The 19,705-nt window shown below is 39.7% G+C and overlaps 2 protein-coding genes across 4 annotated transcripts; both read right to left on the bottom strand.

The window, feature by feature from the left end:
• Window positions 1-1,488: 1,488 nt before the first annotated feature.
• LOC138600846 (CD48 antigen) lies at window positions 1,489-6,480 on the bottom strand. 3 transcript variants are annotated; one of them, XM_069672370.1, is made up of 7 exons: window positions 6,398-6,480; window positions 4,704-4,913; window positions 4,510-4,620; window positions 3,644-3,919; window positions 2,656-2,757; window positions 2,008-2,047; window positions 1,489-1,924 (listed from the first exon to the last, which is right to left on the bottom strand). In XM_069672370.1, exons 1-6 carry the CDS (start codon window positions 6,441-6,443, stop codon window positions 2,031-2,033), a joined length of 762 nt encoding a protein of 253 aa, XP_069528471.1. In that variant the 5' UTR covers window positions 6,444-6,480; the 3' UTR covers window positions 1,489-1,924; window positions 2,008-2,030. The 3 variants fall into 3 exon arrangements, 2 of the variants coding, with proteins under 2 accessions (XP_069528471.1, XP_069528472.1); XR_011308767.1 differs by having other exon boundaries at window positions 2,008-2,757; XM_069672371.1 differs by lacking the exon at window positions 2,656-2,757.
• Window positions 6,481-6,976: 496 nt separating this feature from the next.
• Window positions 6,977-18,585, bottom strand: vangl2 (VANGL planar cell polarity protein 2). Its single transcript, XM_069672260.1, has 8 exons — window positions 18,333-18,585; window positions 12,168-12,409; window positions 11,558-11,681; window positions 10,538-11,145; window positions 10,182-10,318; window positions 9,849-9,984; window positions 9,526-9,772; window positions 6,977-9,410 (listed from the first exon to the last, which is right to left on the bottom strand). Exons 2-8 carry the CDS (start codon window positions 12,236-12,238, stop codon window positions 9,153-9,155), a joined length of 1,581 nt encoding a protein of 526 aa, XP_069528361.1. The 5' UTR covers window positions 12,239-12,409; window positions 18,333-18,585; the 3' UTR covers window positions 6,977-9,152.
• Between the last annotated feature and the right edge of the window lie 1,120 nt (window positions 18,586-19,705).

Below are 19,705 nucleotides of genomic sequence, written 5' to 3'. Positions count from 1 at the left end.
AGCCACTGAAAAACCAAACCACATTAGCCTCGTCCCCTGAGCTCTGGGCATCAGCAGATATGTCATTTTTCTGCTGATATTTTCCACTTATAAAACAACTCTTTAATTGTGCCTAAATGCCCGATGATTTCCTAAAAAAGCTTAATGGTACGACATTAACTCAGCACAAGTGTGCGCGCCCACTGCTCGCCTTTTCTGTCAAGCATGAAGAAGGTTGCAAGATGTTCGTGGTACGGCAGTTTTTATAGCCTATTAGTCTCCTTTATTTAACACTGTGAAAAAGAGTACACTATTTCGCTGTCATTTTAGTTGGCATTAATAGCTGTACAGTTGTACAACGCACTTACTTTGACATGATCCTTCTGGACAGATTTCATTTCACATATTTGTTCTGTGCAACAGATCAAATTTGCCCTGGTTGTGGCTGTTGTCAGGATTGTCTCAGGGAGAGCAGTCTGTCTAAGTTGTTTGAATATTACAGTTTTATTTGAGAGAAAATCTTACATACAAATAAATATGGGATTTCTGTATCTGCCAGTGGGCCACTACAAAAAAAGAGTAGGCATGATATCAAAGAGACTTGATGTTCTCTGCAATTAGGTGGGAAAAAAACGTGCCTGATATATCGGTATCAAAATCGGCAAATTGGCATAAAGGGTTGGAATATATCGGCATATCAGATATCGGCAAAAACTCCAGTATCGTGCATCCCAAGTTCATCAGATGACTTGTATGAGAACCAACCAACAAACAGGCGGGCTGTCGCATGATATTTAATATTCTTTGAAGAATTTTTGTTAATATGTGAAAATGTAATATGTCTCCTAACATGAGAATATGTTTTGTAATCTTAAAAAACATTTTGATTGCTATTGAAGGTAAAGTTAAAATTCTATTACTCAGTCCAATAAAAAAAACACAGACGAAAATCTTTCCATCCATCATCTATACCGCTTATCCTGTTCACACTCACGCCCACACCTATGACCTAGAGTCACCAAGTAACCTTAACCTTACAAGCATGTCTTTGGACTGTGGGAGGAAGCCGGAGACCCCGGAGGAAACCCACGCATGCAAACGCACAGAAAGGCCCACTTTTCCCAAACCGGGGTTTGAAGCAGTGACCTTCTAGCTGTGAGGCAACAGCGCTAATATAAAAAAATATAACATTGAAAGTAGTTTTCTTTTGGGCCCTGTAAGCCTTGAAGAAAGATTTGTTTTTGTCATAGTTTTTTATAGGTGTAGCATAATGTGAGTAAAAGTGAATTTGTGTTTTTGGTGTCTGATGGTGTTGATATAAAAGAAGTGATTCAAGGCAAAAAGCACATTTTGTTAAAAAAGACAAAGGATGGGAGGTTGTACCAAAGCATATGTCAGTAGCTTAGGACATGGCAGATACATACATGTAGTTTAGTCTGAGCATAATGTTTTATTTTTTCAATGTTGAAAGTAGTTGACATTATTCGACTTTTTTTTTTGTTTTTTAGTAAAAAAATTAAAAAAGTGTATAAAATACAAATAATACAATTATTCATAATTGTTGGCAACATTTACAATGAAGCAGGGCAGATATATGATGTTATTTAATGAGTGATTTTGCAATTAAAGTGTCAAATGCTCAAAGACGGGGCAGAAAAGATCATATTTAACGTAAAATATAATACAAAACTCATGTATGTAAATACATGAGTTTTGTTTCACAGGTGCATAAAAGATACTTGAAAAATATACTTAATGTACACTATGATATATTAAGACAAGCTATAATAAATTAATATGCAGCATTCTTATTTACAAATACAAATGTCACTGTTGCTACACTACGCTGCTAGTACTACACAAACACAGGAGCGCCTTTGTTTTTGAGGTTGGTGGGGTGCAGTCGCCTGCCATCTTGAACCTTTGATGTCTTGTCAAGCTTATTCTATGGAGAAGAGAAAAAAGTTGACATTGTGTCCAAACAAAAAGCGACAAACCTTCAGACATTTAACACAGAAACACCTTTACCTTTTTGGTTCTGATGATTTTTTTTATTCACACATTTTTCCTGGAAAATAAAAACGAACAAGATTAATTTTCGTAACCATGACCACTTCAATTTGAACATGACTATGTCATACTAAATTCAGTATGTATACCTATCCTGACTGATGGGTAGATAATGGCTTATCAAATATATTGTTAACTTAAAATATAACCCGATGTCCCTCCTGTTTTAACTATCCGTTCTGTTTTTATAGCTCATCGATCAGGAAATGGTGAAATTATAACAAAATTATGAGAGATTCCCTACATTCAATTGACAACCTGAAGACACAGCAGCACATGATTAAAACAGCAATTGAGCTTTGTTACAATATAGTGAATGATGCACAAACTTTGCTTTTGGTTTGGTAAGCACTGTCCCCCCCCGATTTCTAGAATTTTGTTTATTTTGCAAGAACATTTCCTCCCTTACATTTGGTATAGCACCTGAAATAATTGATTATTTATTCCCCACTTGTTAAAGTACCTCAGATACCAGATTCTGTACCAAACAATGTGTTAACCCTTAATATCCAAAATTTGTAATAGTGTTCACACCAATAATATAAGTACCAGGATAAATAAAACTGTAAAATGTCAATATCAATAATACTGATTTTCCCCTCTCACCTTTGACATAGTATATTAAAACTGTCAGGAAACTTCCCAAGAAGACTCCAACACAAAAAGCCATAACATGTCTGTACCTCGTTAGTTGGGGCAGTTCGTCGACTAAAACAACAACATAAGAAGGAGGAAATATCTTAGTTAAGTTTTCAGCATGCGACTTTTCAGTAATCCAGTTAAAACCACACAGAAGTAAAACAACAACATAAAAATTTAAAGACAAATTAAACATTAAATAACTTATCGGTCCGATTATAAGACAACCCCCCCTTTTCAAGACTAATCTTCTGAATACTTGTTGAAATTTGTTTTATAAAGAATATTTCATTTTACCTTTTGAATAAAATCATGTTTAATATCTTTGACATTAAATTAAATGCCTTTTAAAATTTCATAGATCAAAAAGTGAGGTCTATTTGTAGAGCACTCTTGAAACAGCGGGATGACACACCTTTGCTGTGTTGATCAGTGACGTACTCACAAACTCTCCTGTCAGTCTCTTGGTAGCGACCGCTTTGAGGACCACGGTGCGATTTAACCGTTGCCATCTGTTCGGTAAGACAATCTTTTTGGGCTCGCCATCCTGGACGTTACCCTCAGTGACACCTAATTTCTTGGCTGCTAAAGTTTTTGTAATGTCTCTGCTGATAACCGTTATCTTAAAATTAGCATCATAACTCCACCAAGTTGTTGGTTTGCGCCGCCGACTTTTGAGCCATTTCGTTCTTGACGATCACGGTGTCTCTCCATCTTTCATCGTATTGTGAGTGAGAGCTGGCCTCAGTCTTCTGGGGTTCACTTGTATACTGTTGTGTATGTATATTGTTATTAAAAAGTCTAGACCCCGGATATAAGATGATCCCCCTTTTTGGGATTTATTTCAAGGGGAAAAAAACCTTGTCTTATATTCGGACCAATAAGGTAACTGAGATACAAACCCGTCATATTGTGTAGTATCATGTTTTCCATTCCAAGTCCATTGTTGACTCACCTTCACATGTTGGAGTGATAACCGTTGAGACGCTCCCGGTATTTCTGCTGGAGGTGCAGATGAATTCGGGGAGGTTTTGTGTGGTGTTTAAAAAGGCTCCAATTACTGCAGAGTTTCCGTCAGGATTAGTCTTGATGAAAATGATCTCACTGGAGTGTGTCACCTGCCAGGAGAGGCTAACATCTTTGTCCACTGCGGAACAGTTCAGCACCAGCACACAGACTCCTTTTACCGACGTACTGGCGATCGTCTTTATGGTCGGTGGCTGGAGGCGTGCTGCAGAAGATTAATTTGTTGTTTAGATTTGAGAATGTCTGCCCAGCACTATCTGACTTGAGATGCTAACCCTTTATTAGTTTTGTTAGTTCACAAATGTTTCTCCATGTCTTTCTTTGCTTTATCTTCGTTTTTATCTGTAAGGTCACAAAAACACTCCCGCTACAACTCTAAGTGTGATTATTTTTGTTCTTAAATTATTTTATTTTTCCCTTTTTTTCTCTGAATTTTGAAGGATATTCTCCAGTTCTTGTTAAATCTTCTTGCTGTAGTATTTTCTTATAGTATACCACTAGCTTGGTTTTGTTTAGCCGTATGGTATTACTGTAGAGTACTTGTATTATCTCCTCACTGTGTGTCTCTACGTCCGTCCTATGTTTATGCAAATAAAAAATAAAGGGTCAAAGAAAAAAACAAGGTGTAAAATCTGTCTAATTTTTTGTTTAGCTGTTCCTCAAGTCAAGCTAACATTGTTACAGCTAATATCTACAATATGTGACATATTTAACTTGGTCACAAATTAGTTTTATGCACTTATATTAAAGACTGACTCAAATATAAGTTTGGAAAAAAATAGAGGTCACACTTACGATTCACTGTGAGTTCAATCCTGTTAGAGCTGTCCTCTCCTTTAGTATTGATGACATCTACAGTGTATACCATGTTATCCTCCTTGTTCAATCCATTGATCGTCAAGTCACCTAATGATTTAAAAAAAACAAAAAAACACTGAGTTTCACTGTCAAGACAGAAATCTCCCAAGACAGGTGATTTGTTTTTTTACCTGAGGTGATGTCAAGACTGAGTCTCCCATCATATCGTTTGATCCGTTTAATGTTTAAAACTGGAATGCGATAGGTGGCAATCCATGTGTTGTTCCTGAATATTGACCACTCGATGCTGGAGAGGTTCCATGATGGGTCAGCTCCTGAGGGTAAAGTAATGCTGCCCTCAAGGGACCCAAAGACCTGCCTGGGGGATTTTCCAAGTGCCACTGTAAAACACAATTTAAAAAAGTTCACTATCATCACACCCAGCCTCTGAAAGAAAAACAACACTTCCCTTAAAGATCTATGATGTCCTTTAAATCAAACATGGCGGAGACAACATATTCTAACCTGGAGTTTCACTTCTTTTTAAATGACGTTATTCCTTGTTTGTAACTTCTCATTTTGAGTATTTCTTTTAAACTGATGAGGAGTCTGGTTTATTTTAAATTCACTTAGCCTTTAAGCTAACGTTGAGCTCCAATATGTCTATTTCGAAGCTAAAGGTGTGTAAAGTTGATTGTAAAAAGTATTTATTTACCTACTCCAGTCGCAACAAGTAATAAACCACGGTAATTTATAATTAAAGTAAAAGACAAGGGATGCGCATGACTATTTATTCCATTGTTATTGAAATCATTAACATTACACTGTAGGCTACGTGTAGAAGCTATGTCTAGGATTTTCCTATTTGGCCCACTTGATACTGAATGTGAAATGTCTTGGTCTACAAACATGCTAGTGGCTTTGCGAGGCTTTACTTAAGCAGTGTTAAGCATTAAACTAAATGTTAACATTGGCAAGCTAACGTGCGCCCTTCAAAGCTAGCACGTAGACGTTTAGCAGTTATGTTTACCATGTTAATCTTCACTTGCTAATAGATGACTTGATGAGCATGGAAGATTGTAAAACCGGCATTAAGGATCATTTTAGCAGTGAATTCACGTCTTGTTGCTAATTCAGTGTTTGATGACATTTCTGCTTGTTATAGTCTGTTGTTTGTTCTTTAATGTGCCAGGACTCCCTTGTTAAAAAGATTTTGTATTTCAATGGAAATATTTTTGGTAAACGTACAGCTTACAGTGGTGCTAAATAACAGCTCAGGCAATCCAAGTTCAGGAGATCCCCAAAGTAATTTGTACAACACATCATTTGGTAACCTAATATAACTGTACAAAACATTCAGCCAGTCCATGAAGTCGCCTCCATTTTAAGATATTTCACTGAGTAACCACAACTTGGCAACATGGCAACAAAGCCAGACCACGTGCATCAGCAAAAGGACGGGGTAAATTTAAATTGTATATTTAATTTAAATACAACCCTATTAATAATGTGTGTGTTACAACTCTCGAGTGTGTGTTACAACTCTCAAGCTTTCAGACGACGGTTTTCTGAGACATGATGATTATCACGTAGCTGCACACATCCTGCTTTTGTTTTAGAGCGTCAATGTGTTTAAAAAAAATGACTCGCTATATTTCCCTTATTCTGATATCTGAGTGAAACTGAAAAAACAGTTTAGGTGAAAAATATAAAATATTTCATGACTGTTACTACATCTCTTTTGCTTTTACTAAAAAATACCATTGTCTTCCGTCGTAGTATTTCTATTTTTAGAACTTAGGCGGTAACTTCTTTTTAAGTTTTAAGTTTGGCACATCAGCTTCTACCTGACTTTTTTTTAAAAACAAATTTAAACATGACATACCTTGGATGATGGTTACGAAGAAGAACACATTAGTTGGTAGTTTCATTGTAACCGTGTGACACCGAAAAGCTGACTGACTCGACACTTCCTATATCAACATCTTTATGACTCCCAACCACATGATACTTCGACACCCAGTATTTCAACACAGTGCTTTTTTACCCAGATTGTTTCAAAATAATTTTAACAGGCATCATTGTATGATGATTAATCATGAATTGTCTTCCAGGAGGAGAATACACAATTGGACATATTTCACTGACATTTTAACAAAGATACTTTTACTTTCTTTCATTTTTCCCTCACATTTATTTAAATCAAAGGCTTAAAAAAATCCTAATGGTTCTTTTTTGATTTCTTTACTTTCCTTCCTTACACTTATATAAGTGTAAATTTCTCCAAGCGTGACGAAACAGACTGAATAGGTTGTTTTCTTTTCTGTATTGTCCATATTTTTTATTATTTTTCCCCCCTGTGGATATGATTAATTACATTTACTGTCGGTCCAAAGTGTAAGTTAAAACTTTTTTCTAAATAATGGGAATATTTCACTTCACTATAGCTATACATACACCAACACTTTCACTTCCTCTTCAGGCAGACAACTCGTCACAGGACAAAAAAAACCTGTCATGAGATCGTTTATTACAAAACTCCTTACATCAGTTCATGCGTAAAAAACACAGAGTAACAATATATTTTCAGAGACAAGTGTTATTAGCTTAGTTTCAGTACAACAAAGTGATCCTTCAGAAAAATGGGAAAAGTACAAACTTAGAAAACTGCATCAAACTGCTTGTGAGTGGGAGTACAATCTCAATCTGAGTGTAACAAACATATCAGCTCATTTCTGGATTAACCTCCATCCAAGACTGTTAATCTAAAAGTGGAATAGTTAGTTTATTAATCAGTCAGCTTATCAACAGAAAGTTATTTGCAGCTATTTGGATGATTGACAATTGATTTTTTTTTAGCAAAAACACCATCTGGTTTCACAGATAATATTGTGATGTTTAAAAGAATATCTGTGGGGTTTTTTCTCTGTGTCTCTGCGTCAATTTCCGCAAAGACATTTGATAACCACAACTTTACTTATCTAATGAATTGCCTTGAACACTTGAGTTAGCGCCAGTTTTGGGGCTCAGGACAAGTCTAAAAATAAAACAATTTGTTGTTGTGGAATTCTGTAGCAGGCTACACAGTGGTGCAGTGGTTAGCGCTGTCGCCTCACAGCTAGAAGGTTCCTGGTTTGAATCCTGGTGTGGACGTAGTGGGCCTGTATGGAGTTTGAATGTTCTCCCCATGCCTGCGTGGGTTCCTCCGGGTACTCCTCCCACAGTCCAAAGACATGCTCGTTAGGTAAATTGGTGACTCTAAATTGCCCGTTGGTGTGAGTGTTTAAAGGTTGTCTGTGATTGACTGGCGATCAGTCCAGGGTGTTACCCCGCCTCTCGCCCAATGACAGCTGGGATAGGCTCCAAAAAAGCTAGGATAGGATAAAAGGTATAGAAAATGGATGGATGGAGTTTTGTGCCAGTTCCTCGTCTTTAGTCAATGCTAGCAGCTTCTATTAGCTGCTAGTAGCATAACACACTCTAATCTCTAAAATCAGTGAAGTTGCATTGTGGGAAATGTAAGCACCAGGTTTTACCAAGGAAGAAAAATGGGTGGAATAAATTTGTGCAATGCCGTATCTTTTATGGTTAAGTGGGGAAATTGAATTTGACCTGTTGTAAATCCTTAAAACACATTTTAGAATTAATGAAATTATGTACTTAGAGTGGACCAGGGGCTTTTTGGGTCCCTAGGGGGTCTCAGGTCCCGGTTGTCCAGTTGGCGATCCAGCCTTGCTTAACCACACATATCCACACTCACAATGAAAAACATCAAAGACAGTAATTAACATTAGGCTTTCAAAAAGAAGCAAATTGACGGTACAGTGGCTATACCTCAAACCTCATCCAGAGGTAGCTGGACATAACCTGGTCCAATGTCGTGCCAATGTTGTGCTTTAAAAGTGACATTCGCTCTCTGTTCAGTAGTGTTAGCCATATAAAAAACATTTCTGTTGGTGGAATTTCAGAAAGTCAAAAATGATTTAACAAAACCTAAGCAGGAAATAACACAAACTTGTTTATTATGTCCATCCAGTGTTTCTTACTTCATACAAGTGTTGATGTCCATTTCTCAGTACACCATCAGTGCAATCAAAAGAAGAAGCGTTTAATCTCCTTTTAATTCAGGTGAAACAAAAAGGAAAGTAAAGGCCAGGGGATCTTTTTGTTCACTTTTCGATTAAACTGTTTTGCCTGTAAATGCCAAAAAAACAAACAGCAAACAAGAAGTTCAAGTAAATAGGAAAAGAGAAGTAAGAAGGTGCTGACTAAATAGCGGCCTCTCACCCACTCAGACTTAAATCTTTACCACAGACAGTCCAACTACTTGGGTATATTTTCTCAATAATTTCGAATGAATTACAAATTAAACTGTAATTTCCAACTACATTTGTGGTAATACTTGGAAGCATGTATAAAGTGTTGTCAGAAGTCTATAGTCAGCCCTTAAGAGTTTGTTGAGCAGAAGTCAAAAGAGAAAACAAGGCCAGAGATGTGGTGTATCTGTTGCTTCGTCTTTTCTTTTTCATAGGTTGATGATAGTGTAGTCATGTAACAAATAAAATTCCTGAAAAACAACGGCCAAAGGGTATAAAAAGACACCTCCTCCTTTCCTCCCTCAGTTATTTATCCACCTCTGCCTATACAGACGTCTCAGACTGGAGCTTCATGACAAACTTGTGGCTTTTGGGGTCGATGAACTCCTCGCCCAGGTGCAGGAAGGGCAGGGTTGTTACAGTAACAACCAGGGAGAAGTCGAGCCGTCTAAGAGAAAACACTTGGCCCTGACGTAGAGAAGCAGTCACTGGCTCCTCGCTCACTAGGGTCCATTGACGCCCCCTGCTGGTGTCAAGGTACTGGAGGGTAGGACCTGGGCTGAGGTAACGTTCAAGGAATGCCTAAAAGGACACAGAAAAAGACAGCTCAGCGAAGGCAAAAAAAGGGGATACAAGGTTCGATAATATGCAGATGACACACAAGTTTATGTTGAAATACTGAAACTACCCTCCTTACCTTGGGGGTCATGTTATGCGAGATGCAGAACTGCAGGTGGTTGATGATGCTCTCCATGCTGTGGTAGGACTGCTGCCTTGTGGCGCGGAGGTACTTTTGCATGGCCCGCGCCATGGGTGCAAAAATGGCTTGAGCCGCCTCTCGGGGGTCCATCACCTCCCGCGGGTGCTTGGGGGAAGACACAGTTGCGTCTTCGTCCTGGTGACGCTTGATGTGGGTGAAGGCTTCCTCTACTGCCACCACCAGTCTGGGAGGATAAACTGGAGAATGAGTAAAGAACTTTTGTGGAATATGTGGATGTTTCTGTGCAGGTTTGTGCTCACCTGGCCTTGCGTTTACGGACCCTCCGCTCCACCTCTGCCTCCTCGTAGTAGTACTCATTGTGGGAGTTGTCTCGTCTCCGAGCAGCGGCTGCAACCATGGACCTTGACTGCCCTGTAGAGTTATTGGTACTGTTCTCTGTGGACACAGACACTGGAATTAAAGATGACCTCTCATCCCATATTACAGCCTTATATCCATCATACCGCTGTTATCTAAGGCAACGTGCTAGGACTGTGTTATGTTGAGGAAATGTTGACTTCTTTAAATGTATCCATCATAGAAATTATTCAGAAGCAGAATGAGCTAAAAGGATTTACACCAGATCATTTTACCTTCTCCCAGATTGTAGATCTTGAATGCAGACATCTTCTTGGAGAGGATTGACTTGGGCAGGTTAAGCAGAGCAGGGTTATAGACGGGGAAGTCACTGTAGTACTGGTCCAGAACCCACACTGCTGCCCGCTGAATACTGTGTTTCACAGGAGGAAAAAAAAGAGTTCTTCCTTCAAACTTGCATATTTCAAAACAAGCTGTTATCAGTGACTATCACACATGAGAACCTGATTCATTGCCACTTCCACATGCAGATGAAGGAAGTGGCATCCACCACAGGCCTCCCCTGTTTCGAAACACGTTCATCCGTGACACAGGTCAAGTCAGTTTACACATGTATATAACACACACTAACCTGAGATAACCCACGTTGTAGAAGTGACTGGCTCCATCAGTAGTCCTCACTACCTTTAGACAGAATGCAGGCCGCAGATGTCGGACCTCCAGCAGCACCAGGGCTAGGTACTGAATGAACAGCAGCGCATCCACAAGGGATGCTGCATATCCCACAATCCCCCTGTAGTCCGTCTCCCTGGAGTCCAGCACCCGCACCCCGTAGAAGAGCCAATAAGATGCCACAAAGAGGAAGACCAATGCCAGCAGCAGACAGCGGAAGATGAAGAAGCGTGGCAGAGTGGCTCTGGGCGGGCGCAGGAACAGCGCCCAGGTGGAGATGAGGAGGATGAGGAGCTTGAAGGCTAGAGAAATGTAAAGGCCCTCGCATGGCGTGCCACAGGGTTCCAGCGTGTCCCGCCACAGGAGCTGAGGGAGAGCCAGGAAGGCTAAAGGAGTGACCAGAGCAAAGAGCCCCAGGACAGCGCCCAGCGCTGGGCTGAGGTAACGGCGGCACTCCAGAGGCGAAGAGTCCTCGAGGTCCTTCGAGATTCGTGTCAGGTCATCGTTGGAGATGCTGTCCACAGAGGTGCCAGTGACCACCGTGGTAGTCTCGCCCCAGTTGTCATCCTGAAGAGAAAGTAGATCAGTTAGAGGCGGCCTGCAACAACTATCCACAGGAACCAGCGAGACGAGAGCACAAAAGTTGCAATGAAGATACATGGTAATACATTCTGAACTAAGTAGGTGTGAAGGTTCTCAGTCATCCAGGTCATGGTAATTCGAAGCTTAATCCAAAAGGCAACTGGACTTGGTTGAAGTTCTTGAAGACGTTTCACCTCTCATCCGAAGGGCGTCTTCAGTTCTAAACTGACTGGTGGACGGAGCGAGAAATATAAGTCTCTGTAGGTCATTAGTGTGCTAATAGATGTGTAATCAAGGGTGAGTCGTTAACCTGAGCTGTTGACCTTGTATCACTGAGAGTCATTAGGAAGTAGACAGATCTAAGTTTAAAGAGCCATAATTAAAATGTATCTCTGACCCTGTCGTCTCCTCTTGTGGATTCTGCGTCCATAAGCGGCTCCCCGGGAGCCTGGATGCTCACCGATTTGTCTCCACGTAAGGTGATATCACGGCTCTTGGAGCGATGCCGGTCCCTCCTCTCCCTGGTGAAAAGAAGAAGTGGACGAGTCAGGGATGGTTCAGCCACCATGGATGGACAATAATTATTGATCTAGCAGGTTACATAACATCCTCTAGTTATTGGTAAGATTATTTGGCAGGTATTGGTGTAAAACTAACAAACTTTAACAATCCAACAAAACAAAACCAGCGATGACTTTTGAGATGATTATGTTTTGTGTGACCTTTTTTATATCACCACTGGAGGGCACCAACGCTGGGAATATTACAATTCTATTGAAGCATATCATGTTCCTTCAATTTATGTCTTTTTGATACACATAAGTTCATTCTTAGGGCTTCATATAACAATACTTTATATTGCCAATTATGTGTTTTGGTTTGATGATGGGCAACAGCAACTCAGACTACAATTTTAGACTAGTGAAGTATTTCCAAAGAAGTAACCGACAACAAAAGCAATCATTAGTTGCAGCCCTGCTTGTATACAGAACTGTCTGTGGTCCTACCTGTGTTTGCGGGAGCTTCGTGAGTGGGACGACTTGTAGGAATAGCCCGAGTACGTCGACTCGTTGTCCATGTCTGAGGCTGGCGGTGGGCGGGGTTTCCGTGCCCCTGCTGCCCCCGAGCCGCCGCCTTTCTCCCAGACCACGCCCAGCTGGCTCTTGCGATCGCTGATGGACTTGGAGGAGAGGGAGAGAGGGAGGCGCAGCAAGTCCACTTTACTCCTGAGGGAATCTATCTTGGAGGCCTGGGAAAAGAGGGGAGGAAGACATGGGTGAGAGGGAAGAAGACAAACGATGGAAACGGTGAGAGAGAAGAGAGCGGGGGGGAACATAATTTGTCATCGCAGAGGGAAACATACCAAGCAAATGCGACGAGAAGAGAGACAGTATTGTTACACTTCTGGCACTCTGCGGTGTGTGAAAGCATCTGTGTGTGTGCTTTCAGTCGGCGCAGGACGTGGTTGGGCCCATTCTTCCACTTTCAGGGGATTTTTATGAGCCAACTCAAGTGATTTGGACTTCTCAACCAATAAAGGGCAATTACGCCAAGTTCTATTCTGGGCTGCAAGTCTCCGGTGTGCACGACATGCAGGGGTGGAGGCGGAACATCAGAGCCGCTCTAAAATGCTCCACTTTTACACGTGAATGAATCAAGTAAATTGCATGGTCTCCCAGCTAAGCACAGTGAATTATTCATACAAATAAAGACAATATAAGTTGCTTTGTTTCTCTCTGTTTTCGCAGTGTATTGTTTTGGGTCCATGTGTGATGCATACTCGCCCTGACGCCACATTCCCCAACCGTCCCCTGCGGTCTCCAAAGGCAACAGGGCTTAAACTACCACAATGGGGATGAATGGGAGGCTAGGGGTGAGAAAAGACAGGAGGGGGGCGGGGGTCGTTGTCACAGCAACCAGAACATCAACTCTACACCCCCTCCACACCTCAGACGACAGACACCAATTCTGACATGATTAAAATTATATTTTTCACATGTTTCTTTAAGTTTCTTATCTGTTCCCACTCAAATTAAATAATTCAAATCATAAGACACAGACTCGACGTTTTGGCTGCATATCTGCACTTTTATCTTTTAGCTGCATCATTGTGCACAGAGCAATGAGCAACTTTACAAACCAAGCCTCAAAATGATCCTTCAGTGTTCAGGTTCCCAAAACAAACAGACCTGGTCTTTAAACTCTAAGAAAAACACCAAATTAAAAAGTTTAAGATAAAATAAGTGTTTCTCTAATGCTGTTTGGAAAGGCTAGCCTGGCTGCTAGCTAAGCTGTCGCTAACATTAGCTTAAATCCGTCATCTGGTTGAACAGTGTAGTAAAACAAGAAGGTTCAAATTGTTTCACTTAAAAAAAAATCAGTTTCTCTGATGCTCTTCAGCGTGCACAGGACATCAGGAGGGTTTGCAAGCGGAACTACAGCTAGCTTATTTGAGTGTGTTAAGCTAGTTTTGTTTTACTTTGGATACTTCTGGTGCTTTCTCAGAGCCCAGTTTCAGCACAACAAACAGAGCAGGAAAGTAAAACCAGTAAACACCGAATAAAGCAGTTTCAAGTTTTTAAAAAAAAAAAATCAATCTTTCTCTGACATTTTTCTTCCTCAGATACAAGATGGCGGCAAGCGTAGCTTTCTAGCTTAATATTTAGCTTTTTTTTCACTACATTTTCAAAGAGCTGAATTTCCAAGAACGTCTCGACGTCCAAAACAACAAACTAGGTTAAAAAACACACGGTAAAAACACTGAATGAAACAGTTTCACATAAAAAGCTCACTGTTTCTCAGATGCACTTTGAGTGGCTAGCTTGGTTGTGAGCTGTTGCTACCTTTAGCTCTGTAGCTGACTGAAATTCTTCATCCAGTTAAATTATACAGTTATAAAGATGTAAATGTAAATGCTGTAAATGTCCTGATGTACTGTTGACGTCTAACAGTAAAACATTAGTCTCAAGACCGAAGTGAAGTTAGTTTTAGGTTGGATATTTGACAGACATTCACTTGGGAACCAACGATGCTTTCTCACTCGGCTTCCCCCAGATTTAAAAGAGAGAGGACGGTTAGCTGAACTCCGAGCCCTCACACTAACAGGCAGAGCATGAATTAGGGACCATCAATAAATTTGTTAATGGACACAAAACTGAAGTTTTTAAGATCAAAATTATGCTTATAAATATTTAAATTGGGTACATGTTGCCCACTAATTTTAAATGCTTAAGTTTTATTCATTAATTTTCTGTTAATGTTTCTTTTAAATAACAAGGGCTTCTTTGCCAATAGCTTCGAGTTCATGTGACCTAATGGCTCAAAATCAATATAAGAAATTAATTCTAAATTGTACTCTATGCTTTTATTGCCTTTTCTATTTTCTATATTAATATTTTCTAATAAAAAAATTTTTACGGGACATTTTATGGGTTTTTTCCCAATAGCTTACATGTCATGTGACCTCATGACCCAGGCTCCCGAGTGAATGTCTGACAAATATCCAACTTAAAACTAACTTCACTGCGGTGGCCTCAAGTTTTTTTTGTACGACACAGGATGTCAAGGGGGGCAAGGGGGGCAAGCGGAGCAGCGGCTAGCTTTTTTTTGACAGTGCTTAGCTTGTTTTTCATTTAGCATTCCTTACAAAGTTAATTTTTTCAGGTGTTTTTCACAGTCAGAGGTCTCTAACTCCCAAAACAAACAGACCAGGAAGCTGAAACCTGTAAAAACACAGATTGAAGCAGTTTCTGGTTAACAAAAATGTCCCTCTGACGCTCTTTGAAGAGGCTTGCTTGGCTAGCTCACTTACTTTAGCTCACTAGCTTACTAAATCCTTACTTTGGTTAAATTATATAGTTAAAAATGACAGTGATGTGATTTGAATCACTAAAAAAGTAAAGTAGAAATGTTTTAATGTAATGTTGTGAACTAGCATTCATATTAAAACACCAGACTCATGTAGGCTGAGGAGTTTGGTGCTGCCAAATAAGATGGAGAAGATGGAGAAGCTTCATGTTGAAAGGCCAAATCTCTCGTAAAGCCCATAATCTGTTTGTTTTCCATCTTAAGGTTTTCCGCTGTACAGTCCACAGTAAGTACTTTCAGAATTGGCCAAAGAACAAACAGACTCTTAATCTAATAACGACTCTCCTCACGCCGACAATTTGTACCATGACCTCCTCGTGTGTCCATCTCTCACATTAGACACCACAGTTTACAGAAATGGCTTTCATGTGATGCACACATGACGGACTTCTCAGCTGGGACATCTGCAAGAGGATGCATGATGGGGCGTAAAGGCTTATACTTCACACAGAGTAACTCAACACTTTCTAGATCCAATCCATATAAAAGTTTCAAAATCATGGGCTTCAGTTTGTCAGAGAGCCTAAGGGAGTCTCTAAAGTCAGCTGGAAAAGGTTCTTCAACGGTCCAACGAAGCCAAAACTAAGCTCATTCGCCCCACTTAATATTAGCCAACTGCTGCACATTGACCTAAACATACCATTCATATTAGCATTATGGTGCGGCGTTGCTTCTCTGCTGCAGGCCCTTGATGGCTTTGAAAGGGAAGAGAAGAAATAAATGCAGCTAAAAACAGACAAATCCTGGAGGAAAGGCCTCTTAGGAGAAGGTTTGTTTTCCAGCAGGAAAGTGAGCCCAAGCATGAAGAGAGAGGCGTAACAACATCTCCTGGGGTGGCACTAAAACATTTACAAACTTCAACATTATATTTAAAAAAAGGAGAACATACTGGGCCTTTTCGTCATCATCAGGCAGAAGACTAAAAATGGAGAACACACGGACCTGACAGCCCAGTTCTCCAGTGGCACAAAAACTATATTTGGTCTTTTGCTGTATGAAGCGTGTCATTCACAAGCAGGGAGTGTCATTAGTGTTTATCTTTAGTAACCATAAAATGATTAACATATTGGGAAGTTGGGAAATTGGTGTAGTAAAACTAATAATTCAAAGCTTGCTGAAATTTAACTACATTTATTACACGGCTGTGTTACATACTTGATTGGTTAATTACGGCATTCTGAGGTCTGTTATTTCTCAATAACAGACCGTTGCTATGAAGAAAAGACCGTTGCTAGGGATGCGGCTCTAATCACACAATCCAGAGGACTAACTGTAATCCTATAAATTTAATGTGAGTAAAAACAGCTAGCTTAGCTCATTTTAAGAAGGCTACAGAGTTGATCGTTGCCATGGACGCGGCTCTCACAGTGAGTGTAACAGTTCTGCTCATCCTGTCGGGGTTCCATTCCGCTCACTATACATTATCCCTGACACATGTTTGCATAGTTATTCCAGTAGTTAAGTTAATATTTTATCTTTTTTTTTGTAGTTCACAACTAACACAACAAAAACTACAAACAACTGCATAATGGATTCACCTAACAAGTTGCAAGTTATTTTTTGTCCTTTTTTTGGTAACTTTTTTAATTTCTCTCAAATAATTAAAAAAAATCCAGATTTTATTTTACAACAGAAAATATAATATTTTTGCCGTTTAAACAATAAAACAAGTCCAGACGACTATTCAGCCTAATCGTTTTCTTCAAGTATTGATTATTTCAATTTATTAACAAATGCCCAGTGAGGTTCAGGTTATTTCACACAATGTATATAACCAAAGTTGACATTCCTATAGGTGCCATCTTTTGTTTCCATGTGACTTTTTTCCTTTTATTTTGCTTTAATATTGTGTCACATGTTCATTGTCAATTGTATCTTTTTTTAAAGTAATTTTACTTTAGAGTTAACTTCACTCGATCTCTTCCTGGGGTTGTTTGCTGTAGTTTTACTTTCCTTTAGAAGAATACATTATAATTTAGAGAGTGCTGGCTTTATTGAACGTCTGTGACTTTAACATTTTAACCTAAAATATACACATCAATTCAAAAAGCTAAATGCAGAAATGTTACGTTAGATTAAATAGATATTAAACACCACAAATTTAAGAGGAAGTGCAGTGGCTCATGAAACAGGCTATGAAGAGAAGTGCAAGTTGGAAAATTTCCTTTAAAATTTGCTGTTAACATGACAGATTTCAGGCTTTCTCAGATATAAAACTACATCATCATCGTTCCTGTAAACATAAACACAACCAGCTGTGCCCCCCCCCCTCCCTGTCTGAGACAATCAATCCCATCGATCGCACTGACCAGCCTCTCCCACTGTAATTAATCAGCCACTGGTCGAAAAACACTGGACTGTGAGAGCTTCCACGTGCAGTGTGGAAACAGGATGGACGGCACGAAAACTCTAACGGTTACCACACTGTAAAAAATGTCGATTATTTTTTTGCCGATGTTTTTTCTCAGCGCCAGTAGGAGAGTCTGCTGATGCTGTGAGATGATTCAAGTAAAGTTACAACATCAAAATCATCTTTAAAAAGGTCAGGTCACGCTAGTTTTATAGTTACACTTAAAGAAAAAGGAGAAAAGGTTTGTTTACAATTGCAATGTAATGTTTTTGGATGGATCGTGGCCCCTGGGGGCCTCCAGGCCTCAGGGTGGCAGTGAGCCAGCGAGGCGTGGCTGCTGCTGCCTCTATACAGACCTCCTGTAAGCAACCCGAGCTCAGGCAGGCTTCAAGGCCTTCACAACACAAACACAGTCACTCAGCGAGAGTTAAACCCGAAGATCACCAGTCACCAAAGAGTTAAGGGGCAGCGTTTGATTTTAAGGAAGCGCAGCGAGTCAGAGCCGGAGACAAAGCAGAACACACCCACGATGGAGGGATGCCGCCGTGAGCAACAGACACAGCAAACTCCACTCACACGCGTGTGAAGATAGTGGAGGAAATCTGGGCTATTAAACGCGTTGTACATTTGGCACACAGTGCGTAAAAGCGCAAATTGGATAAAGTGCGCGGATAGAATTCATGCACAAGAGGAAGTAACAGTGGAAACCCGGTGTGCGCGTGCACACTGTTGGTGAAATTCAGCTTTAGTGAATGTGTGATCGATACTGTTATCTGCCAGCTCATCAGTCCTGACAAGCGGCTGAGTGAGCGCGCAAAAATACAAAAAAATAAATATATATAGCGGAAAAAGTGGTATAAAAAGGCAAATTGTGCATTAAAGCATCAACAAGTTGGGTTTTTAAAATAAATATGGATAGATTAAATTACCCATAATGCCTGCAGGAATGTCTTACCTTTCTTCCACAGAGGAGAAAGCTGCAACCCGCAGCACAAAGAGCCGAGCGTCTCCAACAAAAGTGCCCCTGAACGCTCCAAATTCACTTTCTCCACACTCTCATCTGTCCGCAGTTTCCACGCCTATTCACAAACGGAGAGGAACTCGATTAATCCGTGAACTCAGTTGGTTTTGTTCGACTTTTCCGGGTAAAAGTTGCATCTCAAATCGTAGCACCGAAGCCTCACAAAAGGCAGCGAGAGAGCCGCTCCTCATCCCGGCTCCGTGTCTGCTGTGTGGCGGAGCCCCGCTGTGCAGAGCGGCGCTGTGTGTGTGTCTGAGAGCATCCAGCACCGGCGGAGACACTCACCGGCAAACTGGAGTATTACAGTAACAGCTTCCGGTTAGGATTTTCAGAATAAGATTTAAAAAATAAATAAATAAATAAAACGATTATGCATTTAAAATGTATCAGTTCTCAATTGATTCATACATTCACCATTCTGGTTTAAACACCCCCTAAAATGGTAAATCTATTGCCACATATGTTTCACTGGTTTTAACAGATAAAAAATGCTATTAAATATTAAATTAAGTGGTTAAACCTATGAATAATGAATGTAACTGAACACTTACAATCACAAGCTGCATCTAAATGTTATATTAAGATTATATTAAGATATTTTAAAAATACGATCAAATAACAAGTATTGTAATTTATCTATTTTGTGCTAAATGATCAATAACTAAATTTCTAGTAATTGTGTAAATAAATCATAAATTTAGTTGCACAGGTAATTTTAAGCAAATGACGACTGTCACATAAATAAGTCATGACAGATAAAAATAAATCTGTAAATTTATTTGCTCAGGTTTAAAAAAAACCTTGAAAAATCAATCGTCCTACACATTAAAAAAAACAGCTAGGTTAAGATATATGTTTATGTATCTTATGCATCTTCTTTAATGAAATTTGATGCTGATATTTGACGTATTTAATCCACATTATCTTGTATGCGTATGTTTTCTTGGCTAGTTTTCTTTATACTTTTTACAAAATATGTGCTTTTATTTTTAAGCCCTGACTACTTGACTTCCGGTCCCAGTCTTTATCTAGAAAGCGTGCTTGACGTATTTCGGCTTCGCAGAGCGTGAAACTAAATTAAACCCTAATTTCCTGTTTCCTCCAACTATTATACAGCCCTCCGAGTAAGTCGTAGTATTTTCAGCCTCGGTCGGCGGCTATTTTTGTTCTTCTTTACACTACTCTATTTTACTATATCTACTCTTCAGAGATGTGCAACTCTTTAATACAATTTGTTTCAGAAAAACATCCATAAATTGGTCGATTTAGAAACGTGGTAGAGTTATCTAGTATAACATTTGGGCAGT

Source organism: Semicossyphus pulcher, unplaced genomic scaffold, assembly GCF_022749685.1.
Source record: "Semicossyphus pulcher isolate SPU_LCO1_2020_fin unplaced genomic scaffold, fSemPul1.0.p SCAF_21, whole genome shotgun sequence".
NCBI lineage: Eukaryota > Metazoa > Chordata > Actinopteri > Labriformes > Labridae > Semicossyphus > Semicossyphus pulcher.
Note: the sequence above shows the minus strand (reverse complement) of the source record. Positions and strands in the feature narration are given on the sequence as shown.

What these genes read in the sequence shown, in the direction of transcription:
- LOC138600846 (XM_069672370.1), bottom strand. Translation starts at nt 6,443, where the DNA reads ATGAAACTACCAACTAATGTGTTCTTCTTCGTAACCATCATCCAAG. An exon ending in CTTCGTAACCATCATCCAAG is followed by an intron (nt 4,914 to 6,397) that starts GTATGTCATGTT and finishes TGTGTTTTACAG; the next exon opens with TGGCACTTGGAAAATCCCCC. An exon ending in GATTGAACTCACAGTGAATC is followed by an intron (nt 3,920 to 4,509) that starts GTAAGTGTGACC and finishes AATCTTCTGCAG; the next exon opens with CACGCCTCCAGCCACCGACC.
- vangl2 (XM_069672260.1), bottom strand. Translation starts at nt 12,238, where the DNA reads ATGGACAACGAGTCGACGTACTCGGGCTATTCCTACAAGTCGTCCCAC. An exon ending in CGAAGCTCCCGCAAACACAG is followed by an intron (nt 11,682 to 12,167) that starts GTAGGACCACAG and finishes TCTTTTCACCAG; the next exon opens with GGAGAGGAGGGACCGGCATC. An exon ending in GTCCGTAAACGCAAGGCCAG is followed by an intron (nt 9,773 to 9,848) that starts GTGAGCACAAAC and finishes TTATCCTCCCAG; the next exon opens with ACTGGTGGTGGCAGTAGAGG.